At 38.2% G+C, this 25,860-nt stretch overlaps 3 protein-coding genes across 3 annotated transcripts in view; 2 read left to right on the plus strand and 1 right to left on the minus strand.

The window, feature by feature from the left end:
* The first annotated feature begins 1,110 nt into the window (after window positions 1-1,110).
* On the plus strand, window positions 1,111-2,049 carry LOC121376365 (putative per-hexamer repeat protein 5). The gene has a single exon (XM_041504212.1). The coding sequence runs from the start codon at window positions 1,111-1,113 to the stop codon at window positions 2,047-2,049; it is 939 nt and encodes a 312-aa protein (XP_041360146.1).
* An 88-nt stretch (window positions 2,050-2,137) lies between these two features.
* LOC121376366 (protein PFC0760c-like) lies at window positions 2,138-5,201 on the plus strand. The gene is made up of 2 exons (XM_041504213.1): window positions 2,138-4,536; window positions 4,568-5,201. The coding sequence occupies exons 1-2, from the start codon at window positions 2,138-2,140 to the stop codon at window positions 5,199-5,201; spliced, it is 3,033 nt and encodes a 1,010-aa protein (XP_041360147.1).
* A 7,718-nt stretch (window positions 5,202-12,919) lies between these two features.
* LOC121376369 overlaps window positions 12,920-25,860 on the minus strand; it is a 114,939-nt gene continuing 101,998 nt past the window's right edge. Inside the window, exons 38-44 of the mRNA XM_041504216.1 lie at window positions 24,142-24,309; window positions 21,653-21,855; window positions 21,175-21,299; window positions 17,494-17,574; window positions 15,173-15,337; window positions 14,522-14,632; window positions 12,920-14,189 (exon numbers count right to left, since the gene is read on the minus strand). Of these exons, the coding sequence (XP_041360150.1) occupies window positions 13,896-14,189; window positions 14,522-14,632; window positions 15,173-15,337; window positions 17,494-17,574; window positions 21,175-21,299; window positions 21,653-21,855; window positions 24,142-24,309 (1,147 nt within the window). The 3' untranslated portion in view covers window positions 12,920-13,895. The remainder of the gene's footprint in view (window positions 14,190-14,521; window positions 14,633-15,172; window positions 15,338-17,493; window positions 17,575-21,174; window positions 21,300-21,652; window positions 21,856-24,141; window positions 24,310-25,860) is intronic.

The following is a 25,860-nucleotide window of genomic DNA, read 5'->3' on the forward strand; positions in this document are numbered from 1 at the left end:
CTATGGTCAAAGTATATTACTCTTATGAATGGTGATATTTATCTTGTATAGTAATCTGTTATTAACAGTGTCAGTTGGCATAGTACTGTCATAATAATAGTACATGTAATTATAATATTATTTGTCTATGTTATAATAATTGTTGCAAGTGCTAATTAATAGACATATATGTCTATATGTAACAATATTTTCTTGACAATATTATTGTCAGGTTTTAACAAGAATTGTAGTTGTTTATAACGAGTTATTAACATTAATTATGTCAAAATATAGTAATACAATACTGTAGTACTGATACGTCAGAGTAGCTAGTGAGTTACCCAGTACCGGCTTAGCAGATACGTGTCTTAACATGAGTGCATTTTATTTTACTGGCTAGGTACAGTATATTCGTAACATTGTAAGTCTACATGAGGCGTTAATGTGCGCCTGTCCGTGCGTGTGTACATGTAGTCATATAAAGACAACAGGTTATGGACTATCCCGGTGTATAGGATCACTGCTACTGACAGTGCATCCTCAATATGTTAAATTATATTATTTTAGATCTTTATTCAACACCTGTAACCTGTATAAAAGACTGTTTGATGAAAACAATGGTTAAACAGATCCATTAAAAATAATCATACATTCACATTTTGATTCGAAAATCATATCTGGTGCACAAATAGACCAATTGGATTGTGAGTAAGAGAAGTATTGGTGCCTTAATATATTCTTAATTGGTTGATATTGCTCGGTTGATATTGCTCATAGTCGCCGGTGTCCCCCCCCCCCCCCCCCCCCCCCCCCGCACACTTCCATTTGTTTAGCCGCGTTTGTTTGTGTGTGCAAGATCTCACTTGTCTTTCACCTTGTAACAAATTTAAAATGAAGTCCATAAAAGCCATATATTTGTAACAGTATTGACAAAATCATCCTTCGACACTTGCGGTCCAAATGATAATGGGGATACAAGCATTATGATCATTTTCATATACAGAAAATCATCTTTTAACAATGGAATACTATACATAAGGAAAGAGTTTTATAGAATGGTGACTTGCAACTACAATTTAAGTTTTGAAGTTTTTACTGCTCACTATTATTCGGCCATGAGATGGTCTTCACATGTATACCAACAGTGTTAGTGGCGATGGTCTTCACGTGTATACCAACAGCGTTAGTGACGATGGTCTTCACGTGTATACCAACAGGGTTAGTGGCGATGGTCTTCACATGTATACCAACAGCGTTAGTGGCGATGGTCTTCGCGTGTATACCAACAGCGTTAGTGACGATGGTCTTCGCGTGTATACTAACAGGGTTAGTGGCGATGGTCTTCACATGTATACCAACAGCGTTAGTGGCGATGGTCTTCGCGTGTATACCAACAGGGTTAGTGGCGATGGTCTTCACATGTATACCAACAGCGTTAGTGGCGATGGTCTTCGCGTGTATACCAACAGCGTTAGTGACGATGGTCTTCGCGTGTATACCAACAGCGTTAGTGACGATGGTCTTCACATGTATACCAACAGGGTTAGTGGCGATGGTCTTCACATGTATACCAACAGCGTTAGTGGCGATGGTCTTCGCGTGTATACCAACAGGGTTAGTGGCGATGGTCTTCACATGTATACCAACAGGGTTAGTGACGATGGTCTTCACATGTACACCAACAGCGTTAGTGACGATGGTCTTCACGTGTACACCAACAGCGTTAGTGACGATGGTCTTCACGTGTACACCAACAGCGTTAGTGACGATGGTCTTCGCGTGTACACCAACAGCGTTAGTGGCGATGGTCTTCGCGTGTACACCAACAGCGTTAGTGGCGATGGTCTTCACGTGTACACCAACAGCGTTAGTGGCGATGGTCTTCACGTGTATACCAACAGCGTTAGTGACGATGGTCTTCACGTGTATACCAACAGCGTTAGTGACGATGGTCTTCGCGTGTATACCAACAGCGTTAGTGACGATGGTCTTCGCGTGTATACCAACAGCGTTAGTGACGATGGTCTTCACATGTATACCAACAGCGTTAGTGACCACCAACAGCGTTAGTGACGATGGTCTTCACGTGTATACCAACAGCGTTAGTGACGATGGTCTTCGCGTGTATACCAACAGCGTTAGTGACGGTGGTCTTGACATGTATACCAACAGCGTTAGTGACGATGGTCTTCACATGTATACCAACAGCGTTAGTGACGATGGTCTTCACGTGTATACCAACAGCGTTAGTGACGATGGTCTTCGCGTGTATACCAACAGCGTTAGTGACGATGGTCTTCACATGTATACCAACAGTGACGATGGTCTTCACATGTATACCAACAGCGTTAGTGACGATGGTCTTCACGTGTATACCAACAGTGTTAGTGGCGATGGTCTTCACATGTATACCAACAGCGTTAGTGACGATGGTCTTCACGTGTATACCAACAGCGTTAGTGACGATGGTCTTCACATGTATACCAACAGCGTTAGTGACGATGGTCTTCACGTGTATACCAACAGCGTTAGTGACGATGGTCTTCGCGTGTATACCAACAGCGTTAGTGACGATGGTCTTCACGTGTATACCAACAGCGTTAGTGACGATGGTCTTCACGTGTATACCAACAGTGTTAGTGGCGATGGTCTTGACATGTATACCAACAGCGTTAGTGACGATGGTCTTCACGTGTATACCAACAGCGTTAGTGACGATGGTCTTCACGTGTATACCAACAGCGTTAGTGACGATGGTCTTCGCGTGTATACCAACAGCGTTAGTGACGATGGTCTTCACATGTATACCAACAGTGACGATGGTCTTCACATGTATACCAACAGCGTTAGTGACGATGGTCTTCACATGTATACCAACAGCGTTAGTGACGATGGTCTTCACATGTATACCAACAGCGTTAGTGACGATGGTCTTCACGTGTATACCAACAGCGTTAGTGACGATGGTCTTCGCGTGTATACCAACAGCGTTAGTGACGATGGTCTTCACGTGTATACCAACAGCGTTAGTGACGATGGTCTTCACGTGTATACCAACAGTGTTAGTGGCGATGGTCTTCACATGTATACCAACAGCGTTAGTGACGATGGTCTTCACATGTATACCAACAGCGTTAGTGACGATGGTCTTCACATGTATACCAACAGTGACGATGGTCTTCACATGTATACCAACAGCGTTAGTGATGATGGTCTTCACATGTATACCAACAGTGACGATGGTCTTCACATGTATACCAACAGCGTTAGTGACGATGGTCTTCACATGTATACCAACAGTGACGATGGTCTTCACATGTATACCAACAGCGTTAGTGACGATGGTCTTCACATGTATACCAACAGTGGCGATGGTCTTCACATGTATACCAACAGCGTTAGTGACGATGGTCTTCACATGTATACCAACAGTGTTAGTGACGATGGTCTTCACATGTATACCAACAGCGTTAGTGACGATGGTCTTCACATGTATACCAACAGCGTTAGTGACGATGGTCTTCACATGTATACCAACAGTGACGATGGTCTTCACATGTATACCAACAGCGTTAGTGACGATGGTCTTCACATGTATACCAACAGTGACGATGGTCTTCACATGTATACCAACAGCGTTAGTGACGATGGTCTTCACGTGTATACCAACAGCGTTAGTGACGATAGTCTTCACGTGTATACCAACAGCGTTAGTGATGATGGTCTTCACATGTATACCAACAGTGACGATGGTCTTCACATGTATACCAACAGTGACGATGGTCTTCACATGTATACCAACAGCGTTAGTGACGATGGTCTTCACATGTATACCAACAGTGACGATGGTCTTCACATGTATACCAACAGCGTTAGTGACGATGGTCTTCACATGTATACCAACAGTGTTAGTGACGATGGTCTTCACATGTATACCAACAGCGTTAGTGACGATGGTCTTCACATGTATACCAACAGCGTTAGTGACGATGGTCTTCACATGTATACCAACAGTGACGATGGTCTTCACATGTATACCAACAGCGTTAGTGATGATGGTCTTCACATGTATACCAACAGTGACGATGGTCTTCACATGTATACCAACAGCGTTAGTGACGATGGTCTTCACATGTATACCAACAGTGACGATGGTCTTCACATGTATACCAACAGCGTTAGTGACGATGGTCTTCACATGTATACCAACAGTGACGATGGTCTTCACATGTATACCAACAGCGTTAGTGACGATGGTCTTCACATGTATACCAACAGTGACGATGGTCTTCACGTGTATACCAACAGCGTTAGTGACGATAGTCTTCACGTGTATACCAACAGCGTTAGTGACGATGGTCTTTACGTGTATACCAACAGCGTTAGTGACGATGGTCTTCACATGTATACAAACAGCGTTAGTGACGATGGTCTTCACATGTATACCAACAGTGATGATGGTCTTCACGTGTATACCAACAGCGTTAGTGATGATGGTCTTGGTTTTCACATATATACCAACAGCGTTAGTGAGGTCTTCACATGTATACCAACAGCGTTAGTGAGGTCTTCACATGTATACCAACAGTGATGATGGTCTTCACGTGTATACCAACAGCGTTAGTGACGATGGTCTTTACGTGTATACCAACAGCGTTAGTGACGATGGTCTTCGCGTGTATACCAACAGCGTTAGTGACGATGGTCTTCGCGTGTATACCAACAGCGTTAGTGGCGATGGTCTTCACGTGTATACCAACAGCGTTAGTGGCGATGGTCTTCACGTGTATACCAACAGCGTTAGTGACGATGGTCTTCACGTGTATACCAACAGCGTTAGTGACGATGGTCTTCACGTGTATACCAACAGTGATGATGGTCTTTACGTGTTTACCAACAGTGTTAGTGACGATGGTATTTACGTGTATACCAACATCGTTAGTGACGATGGTCTTCACGTGTATACCAACAGCGTTAGTGACGATGGTCTTCACGTGTATACCAACAGTGACGATGGTCTTTACGTGTATACCAACAGTGTTAGTGACGATGGTATTTACGTGTATACCAACAGTGTTAGTGACGATGGTATTTACGTGTATACCAACATCGTTAGTGACGATGGTCTTCACGTGTATACCAACAGCGTTAGTGACGATGGTCTTCACGTGTATACAACAGCGTTAGTGACGATGGTCTTCACGTGTATACAACAGCGTTAGTGACGATGGTCTTCACGTGTATACCAACAGTGACGATGGTCTTTACGTGTATACCAACAGTGTTAGTGACGATGGTATTTACGTGTATACCAACAGCGTTAGTGACGATGGTCTTTACGTGTATACCAACAGCGTTAGTGACGATGGTCTTCACATGTATACCAACAGTGTTAGTCATATGTTTTTTTTTTTTGCGATTCTGTTGACATTCCATCATCAGTCATTCGTCACATTAATGTGTATTACCGTTATTACTTCACATTGTAATTATTGCTTGGTTGGTACCATTGTAACTGGTAATTATTGTCACACTGTAATTATAGTTTGGTTGGTACCATTGTAACTGGTAATTATTGTCACATTGTAATTATAGTTTGGTTGGTACCATTGTAACTGGTAATTATTGTCACACTGTAATTATTGCTTGGTTGGGTCCATAGCAACTGTTATCAGTAATTCTTGTGACTTATTACTTCACATTGTAATTATAGGTTGGTTGGTTTCATTGGATCTGGTAATTATTGTGAGTTATTACGTCACATTGTAATTATAGGTTGGTTGGTTTCATTGGATCTGGTAATTATTGTGAGTTATTACGTCACACTGTAAGTATTGCTTAGTTGGTTCTATAGCTACTGTTATCAGTAATTCTAAGACGTGAATTATTATTAGTCCTCTACCGGTCTAACCGGAGGGGACTATAGGTTTCATCTTCGTCCTTCTGTCCGTCCGTCCGTCTGTCTCACATATATTTTTCCGGACATAAGTTTTTAGCTGAAATTGATTGAGCTGAAATTTTGTGTATAGCTTTATCATGTACTGTTACAGATCACGTTTGACTTTCATCGCAGTTTACCATTTTTTACGGAGTTATGGCCCTTGAAGTTAGGAGATATGAAAATATGTTTTCAGAAGATGTTGAAATTACATTTTGTATATGGCTTTATAATGTACTGTTACAGACCACGTTTAACTCTCATGGCGATTCACTCACATCTCACCGGTATGGCCCTTGAATTTAGAATAGACGAACAATTGGTGGGCCCAGTAGGGAACATGTATTGCTTTAGGTTGTAATAGACCAAATCAATGTCTATTGCCGATAATGTTAACGTTTACTAATAAAACTGATATAAGAAGCATATCAACACACCCAGGAAGTACAGCAATAAAAGGTGTGGCACCTCACATCTAATCTACCTGCACGAAAATGGTGTGTGTGTGTGGTGGGGGTCACATACCATTTAAGATATTTAATTAATATTTTTATTAGTAACCGTCAATTTTGCTGAAATTTGCAGTTCCATTTATATGGGGGTACCCCACATTAGTTTCAACCTCTGGTATATACTGCATAACAAATACAAGTGTATTTATTTGTTGTCAATGGATAATAGTATTTGCACAAATAATTAATGTCACATATCACTACCAATGATACCCACGGCTGTTTTTACTCCGTAAATATTTGACGGTACACCTCGAACTCTGACACGGAACTCTCTTCTTTGGTACCATGCAACCTATAGCGGTACTCGCATAACGCTCGTTTCACATTGTAATTATTAGTCGCTTGGTATCATTAGAATTATCAGTAATTCTTGTCAATTACTACTTCACATTGTAATTAAGGATTGTCTATTATTTCTTTTACCTTCATCGGGATACGAAAAAAAAAAAAATCATCGGTAAACTGTGTGAATCGGCGAAGCCGTTCTCACATAAGTTTGCGGATGATTTGTTTTCGTTCATACCCAGATGAACGTAAAAGAAATAACAGACAATACTTATAATTAAATTTGAATCATACATGCTAATAATAACACTAAAACGTCATACTTTATTTTGAATTATTTTTTATCCATAAACAACAACGCTCATTAAGACAACTTGCCCATATAAAACTCCCGTTGCTACGTCTGGACCAATGGGATTACGTTACGTTGTAATGAATGTAACAGAAAGTTAATTATTTATTCTTGTGAGGTGTCACATAGTGCTTTCATTTTTATTGAAAACGTGTTATTAATGACGGATCTAGAGAGCTGGTTTAGTCCTCTGTTTACACATGGCTGTAAATATAGCCTACCAGTACACGTATTTTCAATTCCATTTACAGCATCTCACCTTTTTGCACCATTATAATTCCCGGTGAAGTATACTGACAAACGAAAGAGAATCTCACCTTTCTGCACCATTAGAAATCCTGGTGAAGTATACTACACCATTACAATTCCTGGTGAAGTGTACTACACCATTAGAAATCTTGGTGAACTGTACTACACCATTACAATTCCTGGTGAAGTGTACTACACCATTAGAAATCCTGGTGAACTGTACTACACCATTAGAAATCCTGGTGAACTGTACTACACCATTAGATTTCCTGGTTAACTGTACTACACCATTAGAAATCCTGGTGAAGTGTACTACACCATTAGAAATCCCGGTGAAGTGTACTACACCATTAGAATTCCCGGTGAAGTGTACTACACCATTAGAAATCCTGTTGAAGTGTACTACACCATTAGAATTCCTGGTGAAGTGTACTACACCATTAGAATTCCCGGTGAAGTGTACTACACCATTAGAAATCCTGGTGAAGTGTACTACACCATTAGAAATCCTAGTGAAGTGTACTACACCATTGGAATTCCTGGTGAAGTATACTTCATTTAAGGCCCATTTTGACAGTTTACCAAATTAATTATTTTATCATCAAAACAAAAAATGTGTTTGTCTTTTGTTGTTCAGTATACGTTTACATTTGATGATAAATGAAGATCGGAGGTTGATGATAAATGATGAAGATCGGAGGTTGATGATAAATGATCTCAACGGAGATTGATGATAAATGATCTCAATGGAGGAAGATCAGAGGTTGATGATAAATGATCTCAATGGAGGAAGATCGGAGGTTGATGAAATCGTCGCACACCTCTGTCGATCCGTGTTTTAGTTCAAACAGTAGCTAGACTGTCTTCATAGGTGTTTTACAAAGTGGCGTCGGCATGGTCAGCTACTTATAGTAGTAACTGTGTATACCACAGCCGGAATTCGGTAAAACTCTAGTAAAATAATTTGCAACATATACTCCACTGAATTAATCAGGAACTAGTAGACTTTTGGCTAAGTCTTTGCTAGTGTCATATATGTTAAACATTTTTTTACACAAATGACTTCTAGTAATTGTTTCAGTAAAATCTGATACAGGCAAACATCTTGCACACTGTGGTTTTACGTACATTCAGGAAAAGTACGACAATTTCATACATGTTGGTTCGTAATGATACACATTTTGTTTCTTTTAATTTGAAGACATTTACCCAACATATATACTGGCATTTCCTTTATTACATCTTAAATACAGAGGCTCATCTGTTATTGTTTTCTGAATTGCCTTCACAATTCGAATGAACTACCCATTGTTATTGTTATTATTGTCTGCAATACATCGTAATTTATGTCTCCATTACTTCACAAGTGAAATCCAAAGTTTATCTGTTCTGTAACTTAACTGTAATTATACAAATGTTGAAGCAATGTATTGCAACTGACATACTAATTTATTTTATCTTTCTTCATTGCTCAATCTACGTTATGTGCCGGTTTTTTCTTACTGTCCATAATAAACACCCGGTAAAAAATGTTTTACTTATCTTTCTGTGTTTCAGTGTTATATTTATTCGACACTGTGTCCCAAAATCTCTACTAATGTTTTTTTATTTTTTATTAGAAATGGATTATTCTGTATTTTCTTGCTGTACCAGTTCATTAGCGAGTTCTAGAGGTTGCTTCTCAAGAGAACACAATGCACGACTACTCGACACATTATGGCTGCACGTGTATAGTTCTAGAGGTTTCTTATCAAGAGAACACAATGCACGACTACTCGACACATTATGGACGCACATGTATAGTTCTAGAGGTCGCTTCTCAAGAGAACACAATGCACGACTACTCGACACATGGCCGCACGTGTATAGTTCTAGAGGTCGCTTCTCAAGAGAACACAATACACGACTACTCGACACATGGCCGCACGTGTATTGTTCTAGAGGTCGCTTCTCAAGAGAACACAATGTACGACTACTCGACACATGGCCGCACGTGTATAGTTCTAGAGGTCGCTTCTCAAGAGAACACAATGCACGACTACTCGACACATTATGGCCGCACGTGTATAGTTCTAGAGGTCGCTTCTCAAGAGAACACAATGCACGACTACTCGACACATTATGGCCGCACGTGTATAGTTCTAGAGGTCGCTTCTCAAGAGAACACAATGCACGACTACTCGACACATGGCCGCACGTGTATAGTTCTAGAGGTCGAGAACACAATGTACGACTACTCGACACATGGCCGCACGTGTATAGTTCTAGAGGTCGCTTCTCAAGAGAACACAATGCACGACTACTCGACACATTATGGCCGCACGTGTATAGTTCTAGAGGTCGCTTCTCAAGAGAACACAATGCACGACTACTCGACACATGGCCGCACGTGTATAGTTCTAGAGGTTTCTTCTCAAGAGAACACAATGTACGACTACTCGACACATTATGGCCGCACGTGTATAGTTCTAGAGGTCGCTTCTCAAGAGAACACAATGCACGACTACTTGACACATGGCCGCACGTGTATAGTTCTAGAGGTCGCTTCTCAAGAGAACACAATGCACGACTACTCGACACATGGCCGCACGTGTATAGTTCTTTATTACCTTCCTGGTGAAGATATAGCGGTGTCGTACAAATTTCATACGCACCACCAGGTGCGTATGGCCTCAGACCACAATTAATTTCGCTATATGTTTCTATATAGCCTTAGTGGCTATAACATTTTTATTAATATCAGCAGGCCCGTGAAGTTTTGTATGTACCTTTGCCTGCATGGGGGACACATACCCTGAAAAGGACAACCCCTGTTGTCCAGCTCTTTCTCCCAGCATATTGGTTTAAACAGACACACCCTCTAAACCAGGCCGGAGTACACCCATTTTACACAAAAAGCACTACTTTTGCATGGGCCGGAATTACCACAAACAAGTCTTCAATGTCAACAAGTTACACATGTTTACAAACTACATGCTATCCCCTGTCACTTCAGTCAAACAGTTGCCACTTCATAGCCGTCTGCCATGAAATAATCACAGTCAAACAGCAGACTACTTGCGCGGTCAAACTTCCGGATTTTTGGACAACCAAATGGGAAGATAACTGTAATCTGAGGCCGTATTACAAACTGTATTTTGATTTGTCAACAGGGAACAGAGTCAATTTCGATTGGTTGGACAGCGACCGTATTAGCATAACGGGACTATTTTTTTTTCATTCATAATTAATGTCAAGGTCAGTAACATCCACAACTTTTACTACAAATGTCATTCATTAAAAGTTGATGTAAACTGGACTGCGCGAGAAATATTTTTAAATAAAAAATAAAAATAAAAGAATGAATAGAACAATAGAACATATTCAGTTTATTTATTATGTGGATTTTTGGTCTATAAATTATTATTGTCAGTTGTGATTTGTGAATTCATCATTATTAAGGTCTACGACATTCACTTTTTGGACCCTTGTTTTGGCTTCGTACACAATAAATGAAACATATCCAACGTTATTTTTTTCATATGATATATTTGACAAAAGGTAGTTTTTTATTTTTTTAAACTTAAACTTAATATTTTTTTGTAGAATTATGAAAAAGTAAAATATACCGACCTGTAAACAGCGTTGTTTGCTTGTAGAAATTTAACAGGGGTCAAGGTTAGTAGACCAGTTTTTATTTTAATGTGGCGATGCATTGTAATAATATAGCTAATTTTGAATTTGAATGACGTCACTTTGCACCTCCTTACAATAACCACAAACTGGGTACATGACGTTTCCGTTTTAAGAATGCTGGAAAAAATCCAATGCAAATTAAAAAAAAAAAAAATCGAACATTACTGAAGCACCTGAATGTGTTTGAAGAAAATTCTGTGATTGAAAAATTGTACCTTTTACGAAATATGGATTTCAAGTGAAATTACGGTAAGATATGCTATATTTATTGTGTACAAAGAAAGCCAAAACAAGGGCGCGAAAAGTGACTGTCGTCGACCTTAAAGTTATAACTTTAGTTTTCCCGTGAACTCGGCTGCTTTTGCAAGCTACACTTTTTTAACTGCAAAAACACTTGCTATTCTCTTATTGGTTGGATTTTTGGTCAACAAATTGTTATTGTCAGTTGTGATTTGTGAATTCATCATTATTAGCATAACCAGTGGGGTAACGGGAACATTTGTTTCTTGGGGGCGTTTTGTTAAAATATGGAATTATGCATTAGTTTTACCCATTTTTCACCCAATATGAAAATAAACATATATTGATGCATGTACCTTACAGCTTTCTTTAAATAAAAAAATGAAACCCGATGGAAATTTATGGGGAAGTACGTCTACACCACTCCCCTGAAAACGTCACTGAGAAGTAGCGGAAGTACAACGAACGATTTCTCAATGCGGCGGTACGTAGTCGTGCACCGCTAGTTATGCAAATCAACATCCGGTCTTGAAATAATCTACAAAATTTATTTATTTATTTTTCATAATTTGCGTTTATGATTATTATTTGTGATTTAAAGGAGGGTAATAAATAAAATACCACACTCGTTTTCGCTAGATATCATTTTTACGAAATTCGTCGTGAACTTCCCAAACGTATTTGACCTCACTTTCGTTCGGTCAGATACGTTTGGGAAGTTCACTCGTTTCGTAAAAATGATATCTAGCTAAAACTCGTATAGTATTCTATATAGAGGTTGCTTCTCATGAGGACACAATGCATGACTACTCGACACATTATGGCCGCACGTGTATAGTTCTAGATGTTTCTTATCAAGAGAACACAATGCATGACTACTCGACACATGGCCGCACGTGTATAGTTCTAGAGGTTGCTTATCAAGAGAACACAATGCACGACACATTATGGCCGCACGTGTATAGTTCTAGAGGTTGCTTCGCAAGAGAACACAATGCACGACTACTCGACACATTATGGCCGCACGTGTATAGTTCTAAAGGTCGCTTCTCAAGAGAACACAATGCACGACTACTCGACACATTATGGCCACGTGTATAGTCTGATGTTCCATGGCTGTTTTACCTTGCATCCAAATTCGTTCTTTATATAATACATTTAAAAGAAAGAAAGAAGACATGTTTTATTTAACAACGCACTCAAAACATTTTATTTACGGATATATGGCATCAGGCATATGGTTAAGGACCACACAGATATTGAGAGAGAAAACCCACTGTCGCCACTTCATGGGCTACTCTTTCCGATTAGTAGAAAGGGATCTTTTATATGCACCATCCCACAGACAGGGTAGTACATACCACAACCTTTGATACACCAGTCGCGGTGCACTGGCTGGAACGAGAAATAGCCCAATGGGCTCACCGACAGGGATCGACACGGACACATTTAAAAGAACCAAAAGGAATATTAAATTCAATTACTTTTGATTAATAACATTTCTGGAACCTTTTTTTTTTTTCATACGAGCATGGGGAAAAAAGGGTCTACATATTCCTAGTTATAAACCTTACTGGAGTTATTGAATAGTTGTTCATTTTATGTATGGTGTGTTTCTGTAGAATCAGTCGGTGTGTTACTGTGTTGTCAATGTAACAAGTTGGCACTGAATAATAATAAAAATAGTTAATAATGGAGTACCAGTGATACTCCTAGAATTTTATTTCTTTTCTTGTCAACTGAAGCCTGGTGATGTGTGATTGGTACAACAGTTTGTAAACATTGTTACGATCTACTGTCAGTCTTTTATTTATTGTTATGTATGTCAAAATAAAGTAAATTATACATATTCTTTGTGTTGTTCATCAATACAGTTTTGACCGTTGGAATATTTCATGTATTTACCACCAACAAGGACGCGGGTGCTAATCAGTGCGACTCCCTCTGGGTCAGGGTAGTCTCTGTTCAACAATCATACAGCCAAATATGGTTCACGCACGCCTGTCACGGGTCCAACTTCTGACATTGCCAGTAATTGGATCCAGGGTGGAGACTTGTATCTGTCAATTTAGTTTCAAACTCATGCAGTAATCAAGTTAAGAATACTGTCACTGGCACAGATATTGGAGTGAATCAGGTGGTTTTACACCTCCACGAAGAGAGCAGACCCTCACTCTGGCTTGTCGTGGTATTCAAGCCCAGCTTATAGCGCAGCTTTACACCTCCTAGACTGATCACTACACTACCAAGGCCAGTGAAAAATTAATACATATCAACGGGTCTACTTCATAGAATGATCAATTTCTTTATCCTTATCACATCTAAATATGCTGGAATCCATTGCAGTTACCAGGGCTGCAGTATCTCAAAACAGTTTACAACTGACAGTGACAGTCTAGTTCACAACTACACGAGGGGCTGCAGTATCTCAAAACAGTTACAACTGACAGTGACACAGTCTAGTTCACAACTACACGAGGGGCTGCAGTATCTCAAAACAGTTACAACTGACAGTGACACAGTCTAGTTCACAACTACACGAGGGGCTGCAGTATCTCAAAACAGTTACAACTGACAGTGACACAGTCTAGTTCACAACTACACGAGGGGCTGCAGTATCTCAAAACAGTTACAACTGACAGTCACACAGTCTAGTTCACAACTACACGAGGGGCTGCAGTATCTCAAAACAGCCCGTCCCACAGGCTACCACCCGCCCTGTCACTATTCTTGATGAAGGCGACTTCAGAAAATCAACCCCGTCATGCAGACACGCTTTTGCAAGAAAATTCATTGTGGTTTCAAATGTCATTTTCTGGAATGGTGACGCATTTGACTCAATGGCATTCCGATTGAGTGGTTTGTAGCTTCCTTCAAATGTCATGTAGTCTGCGAGCAGTGAAAGGTGTCTGTAGTCCACCTGGATTCCATACGCACCAAACACGTTCTTGATCTCCTGCAAGTAGAAATAACTCACACAGTTTTACACCAGCTGCTGATGTAGTCACACACTCAACAACTGTATGAATCACAATAAATGAAGAACACCTGTTTTGGTTTCCACATGACAAGTATTCTCTATATCTGTTAAGCCATCCAAATATTACCTAACTCTATAAAATTAGACACCCTCCCCCCTGCAATCCATTATTTTTTGGGCCACCATATTTTTTGCTGAGTTTCGAGCCCTACATATGCAAACTTTTTAAGTCATGAGAAAGTGATAAAACTTGTACCCTGTTCGAAGGATTATGTGAAAATGATTCTAGAACAGAGACTACGAAATACCTTGATGAGAACTTTAGCTGCAGCCTCTATTCCATATATCCTAGCAAACGCATGAACATCGTTTGTGTAGAGCTGGTTAACATCGAGTATATCTGCATATTTGTACATCTCCTGAAAACAAACAAAGGCTTCAACAACAGGTGAAATATTACCAATGAACGCCGTTTGTGAAGAGCTGGTTAACATCGAGTATATCTGCATATTTGTACATCTGAAAACAAACAAAGGCTTCAACAACAGGTGAAATATTACCAATGAACGCCGTTTGTGAAGAGCAGTTAACCTCACATTTCAAGACAATTAGCAGCCATTTTAAACAGATAGAGTTATGTTTCCTGATTCTTTCTGGTTTGTAGTCTGAATTCAGTATTAGACCAAAATGCTGATTATGAGAGGGGCTATGTTCTTGGAACAAATTAAATATATACATTTCTTGGCAACATTTTGTTCAATCATTTTCAATGTTACTTGAATATTTACACCTTCTGTGTTGAGCTTGAGCTTCAACTATTTGTACATGCCCCTATACCACTAAGGTTTCAGGCATGTCTCTCCCGGGTCTGGTCTCTGGCATGGAAACACATCTTGAAAGACATCTTGAAAGACATCTGAATGAACAACAAAAAGTGAAAGATCTGAACTCAGTCTTACTTGTATATTTACACCTTCTGTCTTGAGATGCCAGACACATTGCATGTTTCGTTTCTCCTCCACCAAAAAGGCGCGTGTGATTCCCCGGACCTGGTGGATCACGGCTTTCTTCGCAAACTCTTCGATGAGCGACGTGATGTCAATCTTACTGTCAGTGAGTCCATACTGAAACATCAACCATTCATGTCTCACATCAGTACAACCTCACGAAAACATCTCACAAACCTCAAATCAGTACCTTGCAAAAACATATCACAAACCTCACATCAGTACAACCTCGTGAAAACATCTCACAAACCTCACATCAGTACAACCTCGTGAAAACATCTCGCAAACCTCACATCAGTACAACCTCACAAAAACATCTCACAAACCTCACAACAGTACAACCTTGCGAAAACATCTCACAAACACATCAGCATACACTGTTCTCATAATTATAGGACAAACACATCAGCATACACTGTTCTCATAATTCTAGGACAAACGCATCAGCATATACTACTGTTCTCATAATTCTAGGACAAAAACATCAGAATACACTGTTGTTCTCATAATTCTAGGACAAACACATCAGCATATACTGTTGTTCTCATAATTCTAGGACAAACACATCAGCATACACTGTTCTCATAATTCTAGGACAAACACATCATACACTGTTCTCATAATTCTAGGACAAACACATCAGCATACACTGTTCTCATAATTCTAGGACAAACGCATCAGCATATACTGTTGTTCTCATAATTCTAGGACAAACGCATCAGCATACACTGTTCTCATAATTCTAGGACAAACACATCAGCATACACTGTTGTTCTCATAATTCTAGGACAAATGCATCAGCATACACTGTTCTCATAATTCTAGGACAAACACATCAGCATACACGGTTGTAATCATAATTCTAGGACAAACGCATCAGCATATACACTGTTCTCATACTTCTAGGACAAACACATCAGCATACACTGTTCTCATAATTCTAGGACAAACACATCAGCATACACTGTTGTCATAATTCTAGGACAAACACATCAGCATACACTGTTCTCATAATTCTAGGACAAATACATCATACACTGTTGTCATAATTCTAGGACAAACACATCAGCATACACTGTTCTCATAATTCTATGACAAATACATCATACACTGTTGTCATAATTCTAGGACAAACACATCAGCATACACTGTTCTCATAATTCTAGGACAAACACATCAGCATACACTGTTCTCATAATTCTAGGACAAACACATCAGCATATACTTCTCATAATTCTAGGACAAACACATCAGCATATAATTCTAGGACAAACACATCAGCATACACCGTTGTTCTCATAATTCTAGGACAAACACATCAGCATACACGTTCTCATAATTCTAGATATGTAGCCCCATCAATCTACGTTTTATTTTTTCACAAAGACTCATTGTTATTGGGCCTACTCACTACAATTAGAGGCTGTTATTTTGTCACGTGTAAGCCTGAAGGTAGTATGGGTGTGACCGTTATGTCTGCCACTATGTAAGACTATGGTAGTTTGGGGGGCAGGTATGAATGATATGCTACCGGTTTGATACAAGCCTAGCAGCTGCTTAATCCAGGACTGCCAAAATTATATATGTTTGTTTTTTGTTTTTTTCTTGTTTTATAAGAATAATTAGTGCTCAATTTTTAAAGGTTGCATTTAGTCCATTTCACTAGGTATTGCAATTGGTTTTGCACAAAAAATTTGGATGTCATTATACACAGATAATACACAGATAATAATACAATAATGACTCTTTCATCAGTATTATTACAAGATTTTAAATGTGACAAATTGCATGCTTTTTTTTAAAAAGAAAGTGGTGACATTTTTTGAAAAAAAGTTACATTTTTCACAAATAATTAGTCAAAGTGTAGACAAAAACCACATTGACGTTATTAAAGACACAGCAAAGACAGAAGGTTTTAACCTTAATATTTGCAATGTATACTGTTGGATGTCAGTTGATTTCACATGCACTGTTAATAATTAGTCAACTTATACAGAGGATGTACCAGTTTTCGTTAACGATACCATCTCATGCATGGCATAATTTGGCCACAGTGAGTAGCTAATCTTCTCCGAGACACGTTGGGTGGTGGATACTAAACTACTTGAAATGCTACTGTCTACACACAGAGCTCTTGCACACTGTGATCTTTCTAAATATATATATATTAATAAATAAATAATAATAATAATAAATTAAAAAGAAGAATATGTTAGTTTTTTTCACACAATGAATATGTGATGAATCGTTGCAGCTCTACTAATACACATTACCTGCAAAGTAAGTTGACACCACATGGAGTTTTTTGTGTCATACTTGTAGTCACAGATAGACTGAGATATCTGCTTCACGTTCTGAAACATAAAACACACATCTAAATAACAACAGGTTATGACAAATAATGCATCTTTTCTTACTGCATAACTTTATATTTGCTTATAATATAATTTAAGTAAATGTTAACATAACAGAATACATGCGTTATTGTGTGCCAATCTATTTGCTCCAATATATGCAAGATATACAAGTATGATAAATAAATACCATTTATCTTACAATGAGTTGTTTTAAAATGTATCTAATGAGCGAAAGAGAGTTGGATGTGTTTTCAAACCATGAGTTGAAAGATAAATCGTATCTAATGAGCGAAAGAGAGTTGGATGTGTTTTTAAACCATGAGTTGAAAGATAAATCGTATCTAACGAGTGAAAGAAAGATGGATGTGTTTTCAAACCATGAGTTGAAAGATAAATCGTATATAACAGACATAAATGTAGTATTCTATTTATAACATATCCTCGAAATACAAACATATAAAATTTTATAAAATCATATATACATACATAGTGTGGGTTCAAAAAGTGGTTTTCGGCAAGTATTTTCGCTTGACAAGAATGGCGGCACGTCGCGGTCATTTTCAGGGATCGATAGCTGATTGTGACAGCTAATTTGATAATAAATTTGATCGTTTTCCCAACAACGAAAATTACCAAATATTGCAATATGAATCTTAGTTCGGGTTTAAAAAACCCATTCTGGTCAGAAAACCACTGTTATCGGGAATAATGGACATAAATACTGGACAGCTGGCCACAAATGCCCGTAAGTAAATGCAACTTTTTCGATTTTTGGCCTAATTTTAATCACCATTAGCCGATCTAAAATAATAAAAATTACAAAAAAAAAGACACGAAAATAATACTTACCGATTCATATATGAACTTTATTTCATGTATTTATAAAACATTTAAGTGAATATATGTGAGTAAAAATTATAAACTTGTACCCACTCAACGTGGTTTTTGTCTAAAGGTTAAACTGTTACCAAAAATATATGAATTATTAGCATATGTTATCAAAAATAACAAATGATGCTCTCACCAAGGGGTGGGTAAGAAATTTGCATATTTAATACCTATTTTCTGGAGTGTCATCACATATTTATTCCACACATGTGCATACCATGTTAGACATTTGTTTCAGAATACTAGCCTCATTGGTATCACAATGGTTGAGCCATCTGTGTCATGTTTGACAGGTGCAGGGTTCAAATCATGGTACTGGTTCCATCCGAGAGTGGGACAAAGGAATATTTGGTCTGTCAGATACCAATTACTTTACAACTCGCTTTCGCTCATAAGATACATTTGAAAACAACTCATTGTAAGCTAAATGGTATCTCTTTATCATATATGGCCATTACACCAAATTGCATCTCACTAAGCACTCATCAGTAACCGGCTATATCAGACAGCTGATGTGTGTGTTCACAATCATGTGTTTGAACCTTGAGAATAAAGAAGGAAGGAATTGGTTTATTTAATGACACACTCAAACATTTTTATTTACAGTTATATGGCATCGGACATATGGTTAAGGACCATACAGATATTGAGGGAGGAAACCCGCTGTCGCCACTTCATAGGCTACTCTTTTCGATTAGTAGTAAGGGATATTTTATATTCACTATCCCATAGACAGGATAGCACATACCACGGCCTTTGATATATCAGTCGTGATGCACTGGCTGTGACGGGAAATAGCCCAATGGGCCCACTGACGCCTCGCCCCTTACAAGAATAATACGAGGAAACTAAAGTAAAGTATCTTACGTGTATTATGTACACATTGAAAGCATACAAAAAGTATCTTGCGTGTAGTATGTGCACATTGAAAGCATACAAAAAGTATCTTGCGTGTATTATGTGCACATTGAAAGCATACAAAAAGTATATTGCGTGTATTATGTGCACATTGAAAGCATACAAAAAGTATCTTGCGTGTAATATGTGCACATTGAAAGCATACAAAAAGTATCTTGCATGTAGTATGTGCACATTGAAAGCATACAAAAAGTATCTTGCGTGTAGTATGTGCACATTGAAAGCATACAAAAAGTATCTTGCGTGTATTATGTGCACATTGAAAGCATACAAAAAGTATCTTGCGTGTATTATGTGCACATTGAAAGCATACAAAAAGTATCTTGCGTGTAATATGTGCACATTGAAAGCATACAAAAAGTATCTTGCATGTAGTATGTGCACATTGAAAGCATACAAAAAGTATCTTGCGTGTATTATGTGCACATTGAAAGCATACAAAAAGTATATTGCGTGTATTATGTGCACATTGAAAGCATAGATAAAATATATTATGTGCACATTGAAAGCATACAAAAAGTATATTGCGTGTATTATGTGCACATTGAAAGCATACAAAAAGTATCTTACGTGTATTATGTGCACATTGAAAGCATACAAAAAGTATCTTACGTGTATTATGTGCACATTGAAAGCATACAAAAAGTATCTTACGTGTATTATGTGCACATTGAAAGCATACAAAAAGTATATTGCGTGTATTATGTGCACACTGAAAGCATAGATAAAATATATTATGTGTATTATGTGCACATTGAAAGCATAGCTCAAACTGGCTGATGTGTTCAGTGTATAGTTAGCACTAACAGAGTATTCCACACATAAACTATGGGGAAAAGTTAAAGTTTGTTTTGTTTAATGACACCACTAGAGCACATTTATTTATTAATCATCAGCTATTGGATGTCAAACATTTGGTAATTCGGACTCATAGGCATCAGAGGAAAGCCGCTACATTTTTCCTAATGCAGTATGGGATCTTTTATATGAACTTTCACAGACAGGAAAGCACATATCATAGCCTTTCACCAGTTGTGGTGCACTGGTTGGAATGAAAAAAACCCAATCAATTGAATGGATCTACCAAGGTGCTTCGATCCTGCGATGCAAGCACCTCAAGCGAGTACTCAACCGACTGAGTTAAATCCCAGCCATCTATGGGAAAAACCACCACCAGAACAAGAGGAAGCTGTGCTATTACCTCTATGGTCAGTTTTCTAGGAATTTTGAGTTAAGAATTTAATTTTTCAGTAAATATTTTATTTTGACAACAATGGTGGAAAGTCTGGTCAATTTGAGAAACTGATAACTGATTGCAACAACTAATCTGGCATTTTTATACACAAAATATTTAACATAATCTTTGATGTTTGTGAAAGTATGAACCATAGAACATCTTTACTCACTGTACGAAAGGCTGGAATGATTTACTGCTGAAAGTAGTGCAACCCGGATGTTCATGAAGTTATGTATGACGGCTTTTTAAATCACATGATAACATTTGGACTTATCCAAACACTTATAACATAGGAAATTCTGAATTCTGAATGTTGTTCGGTTTTCAGTACTAACTGTGGTCACTAAGACCCACTGACTGAGAATACTGGACACCTAATTGTAACCTGAAAGAAAGCCTTATTGACATTTATTGATACTTAATACCATTTCATCCTCAAAAACCTATTATAAGAATTGGTAAACATCAAGCCCTTAAAAGTTCCACTTCTACAGAATACAAAATCATCTGAGAATGAATCAAGTGAATGAATGACAAACAGAAATACAGTTTACCTGAATTCTGTTATCTGATGCCATTTTCGCCTTCTTCGTTCTTTCATCTATCAGCAATTCATCTTGGAATTCCTCCTCAAACTGCGCTTCATTTGTATCTTCTCCTACCATCAAGTCATTGTCATCTGCAATATCAAACATCACACAACAAAATAACATGACTTTACAATATCGGAAATACAGATAGTTTACGGTCATAAACTAAAAGATGTATTTATGAGACGACAAACTAAAGTAAGTGTTTACAAGATCACAAACTAAAGTAAAATATTACAAGATCACAAACTAAAGTGAATGTTTACAAGATCAAAAACTAAAGCAAGTGTTTAGAAATTACAAATTAAAGTGAGTTTTTACAAGATCACTAACTGAAGTGAGTGTTTACGAGATCACAAACTAAAGTTGTTTACAAGATCATAACCTAAAGTGAGTGTTTACGGGATCACAAACTACACTAAGTGTTTACAAGATCACAAACCGTTATCTTCAACCATCTCTTTCTCCTGCTCCTCCCCATCATACTCCTGTGATTCCTGCTGACGTCGCTGGTCGCGCACTGCCGACGATGATCCCTCCTCTGGTTCTGCATCAGAAAGTTCTTCGTCATCGCCTCCATCAGCTCCTCCAGTTGTCTCCTGCTCGGTTGGCGCCTTACTGCGCACGGCTCCCGTGTTGAGATGTCTGTAACATTAAACACAGTACTAAACTGACACAACATGGGATATACATATATAACAAATTCACACAGGAAACCTACAACTTGGCAACTAACCCACACTAACAGATGGACGGACAGATGGACCTAAAACCTATAGTCCCCTTCTGTTGGACTGGTAGAGGACTAATAATGTTCAGATCGTTTACTCCAAATACTACTTCCCTGATCCTGGGTTAATTATAGGAACAATATACACAAGTCCAGGCCTTGACCTTAAGTTTTTTCAGTGGTAGTCCACCAGGCTACCAAGTTATAAAATCTAGTAGCCCTTAGTAAAAATTGGTAGCCCCACAAAGTTCTTTAAAAGAAAAGAAAAAAGAAAAATAATTTATTTTTATTTAAACATTTTAGGGTGGGTTTTTGTAAATCATGAGCAAATGGACAAAACAAAACAACCGACTTGTTTGGTACGATTCCAAAAATACACAATAGTATTTATTATTATTGTTATTTATTGTTTTAGGCCTAATCTCGTAATGAAGGCTTACAAAATATTATTGAAACACTTCATACGGTTATCACGAGTAGAACTCAGCTGTCTGCTAATTGTACCATCTTCAGATGTCATGTCATGTCATAGGGTTTTACGTGCACATTCAGAACAAGCTGTAGTAGCGCACGCCCGTCCATGACAGGAAAGGTGGGGGGAGGGGAGAGGAGGGACCGCCTGCACTGGCAGGTGCAAGGGAGCACCAGCAGCCCGATCAAATCGGTAGCAGGCGGGTGGTGGTGGTGGTGGTGCTATGGAATTTGAATGGAGCAGTTCAATGCCAAAGAGAAAAGGGTGCGCAATTTTGATTGAGGGAATTTGGCGCAATTTTGAACGGTCAGTCGAAAGGTAAATGGCCGAGCTAATATAGGTTTTGATATCAGTGAATCGAGAGTAGCTCGTTAAATTTAGACCTTTACGATGCTGTGGTGTCTCCCTAGGTTACCCATAGGGCCCTTATAAAGGGCCTGACCACTTCTGGTCGAGGCATCACCAAGTACCAAGTTATTACCAGCAGCAAGTATTGGGGGTTTGGGTGGGGGAGGCCGATATTTTTTGTTCAGCTTCCCCCGGGTGCATTGCAATTGTGTACTCGGAACCGGTATTCTTTTGTCCGGTTCCTTATTAGAGTACGTGCTGGGCCATTAAATGAGGGCGGGTGCATTGTTATCATTAGTCAATGCAGTGAGCGTGTAGTCTGTGTGTGAATCCTAGTTTTGTGTTACGGTTGTACCTATTGTCTTAAGTCCCTATTCTAGTGAGTTCAACGGTCATTCATGACCACCCATCCCCCTCCGTCCTTGTATAGCATCGATATTGCATATTTTAATACTTAAAATTGCTGCAACTATGTTCAACAGGTGTAATTTTGAAGAATCTTAACAAAACTTGCCTTTATTCCAAAACAATAGCGGTTTTTATTGATGACAATAAATTTGTAAATGCTGAAAGCCAATTATCCCAGATAGGGGATCGCCATGTGTTTGTGTTATCACGTGACAAGGTCAGATGTCATTTTTAGCGAAGTTATCGCACAAAGTGATAGCAAACAACAAGAGAGATTTTATTAAAATTAATTTGTAAGAAAGATTAATATTTTTAACATTGAAAATATCCGTTAATTTATAAATTTATTAAACATAGTGATAGATATTAATTTTGTAAACAATAATTTGACAATTTACATAGGTAGCCTAGAAGAAAATAAACCGCGATTGAATTATCTTTTAGTTTAGACTTCAGCTGCAGCAAATAGTCTTGATCATACAAAGCGTTTGTTATAAGTAGGCGTAAAAACAACGGGCCATGTTGTTGATTGTCATAAATGACTACGAATAGTTAACCCATGAACCAAATGAAAATTCCATGACCCGTACGAACCAGGTATATCTAACCGCTGGATTACATCAAATTATTTGTTTTGGTCCGTTATGTTAAAAAAAAATCCTACCACTGGCAAATATATGCTGATGCGTTTGTCCTGGAATTATGAGAACAGTATATGCTGATGTGTTTGTCCTAGAATTATGAGAACAGTGTATGCTGATATGTTTGTCCTAGAATTATGAGAAGTATATCTGGCCGCTGGATTACATCAAATTATTTGTTTTGGTCCGCTATGTTAAACAAAAATCCTACCACTGGCAAAACAGCCCGGGCTAACGCTAAGGTCGAGCCCTGCAAGTCTACAATTTGCACACAAGTAAATGTCATGTCCTGACCTTTGACCTACTAGTGTGTTTATAAGTGAGCTTCTTACTTGGCCTGCTGGATGGCCTTCATCTTGAGTTTGATGTGATCGATGAGCTGCGCAACGACCGACTCCTCCATCTGGTGGAGGACCTGCCTTGGTCGCAGACACACATTCTCCTTGTACACCGCATGCGGCAGGAACACAAACCGCACGCTGAATTTACGGTACCGGTCGCTGCAAGACACAACATTACCAAATATCTGTATCAACAGCTGCAAGACACAACATTACCAAATATCTGTATTAACAGTTACAAGAGACAACATTACCAAATATCTACATCAACAACTACAAGAGAAAATTACCTACAAAACCAATCATTACCTAATCTCTATACCAACAGCTACAAGAGACAACATTACTGAATATCTATGTCAACAGCTACAATAGACAACATTACCTAATCTCTATGTCAACAGCTACAATAGACAACATTACCTGATCTCTATACCAACAGCTACAATAGACAACATTACTTAATCTCTATATCAACAGCTACAATAGACAACATTACCTGATTTCTATATCAACAGCTACAATAGACAACATTACCTAATCTCTATACCAACAGCTACAATAGACAACATTACCTGATCTCTATATCAACAGCTACAATAGACAACATTACCTAATCTCTATACCAACAGCTACAAGAGACAACATTACTGAATATCTATGTCAACAGCTACAATAGACAACATTACCTAATCTCTATGTCAACAGCTACAATAGACAACATTACTTAATCTCTATATCAACAGCTACAATAGACAACATTACCTGATTTCTATATCAACAGCTACAATAGACAACATTACCTGATCTCTATATCAACAGCTACAAGAGACAAGATTACTGAATATCTACGTCAACAGCTACAAGAGACAACATTATCTAATCTCTATATCAACAGCTACAATAGACAACATTACTGAATATCTATGTCAACAGCTACAATAGACAACATTACCTAATCTCTATGTCAACAGCTACACAAGACAACATTACCTAATTTCTATATCAACAGCTACAATAGACAACATTACCTGATTTCTATATCAACAGCTACAATAGACAACATTACCTGATTTCTATATCAACAGCTACAAGAGACAACATTACTGAATATATATGTCAACAGCTACAAGAGACAACATTACCTACTCTCTATACCAACAGCTACAAGAGACAACATTACCAAATATCTATATCAACAGCTACAATAGACAACATTACTGAATATCTGTCAACAGCTACAATAGACAACATTACCTGATCTCTATATCAACAGCTACAAGAGACAACATTACTGAATATCTTTGTCAACAGCTACAAGAGACAACATTACCTACAATCTAATTAAAATTAGCTCTACTAGGACTAGCCAGTAGATCTAACAGCATTGTGTGGACTCCCATGTCCAGGTGACATTTCATCTATAAATAACAATTTAAATATCGACCAATTACACTTCGCCTTTTATAGCGTTATTCAGGAACATACAAATGCAATAGGCGAACTTGTTGGTCTATTTCAACATTGAAAAAACAGGGGGAAAAGTGCAGTAATACACTTTGAATTGTATACTAGTATAAACAGATTTTATGGCTATACCATCACAGTTTATTTTTTCGTCTTGAAACAAATTTTATATAAAATTTTATATTGCAATTAGTTTCCGGCATACTTCGTAATTCATCCGAATTATTTCGTATACCCTCGGCA

This window comes from Gigantopelta aegis, chromosome 6 (genome assembly GCF_016097555.1).
Source record: "Gigantopelta aegis isolate Gae_Host chromosome 6, Gae_host_genome, whole genome shotgun sequence".
Classification (NCBI taxonomy): domain Eukaryota; kingdom Metazoa; phylum Mollusca; class Gastropoda; order Neomphalida; family Peltospiridae; genus Gigantopelta; species Gigantopelta aegis.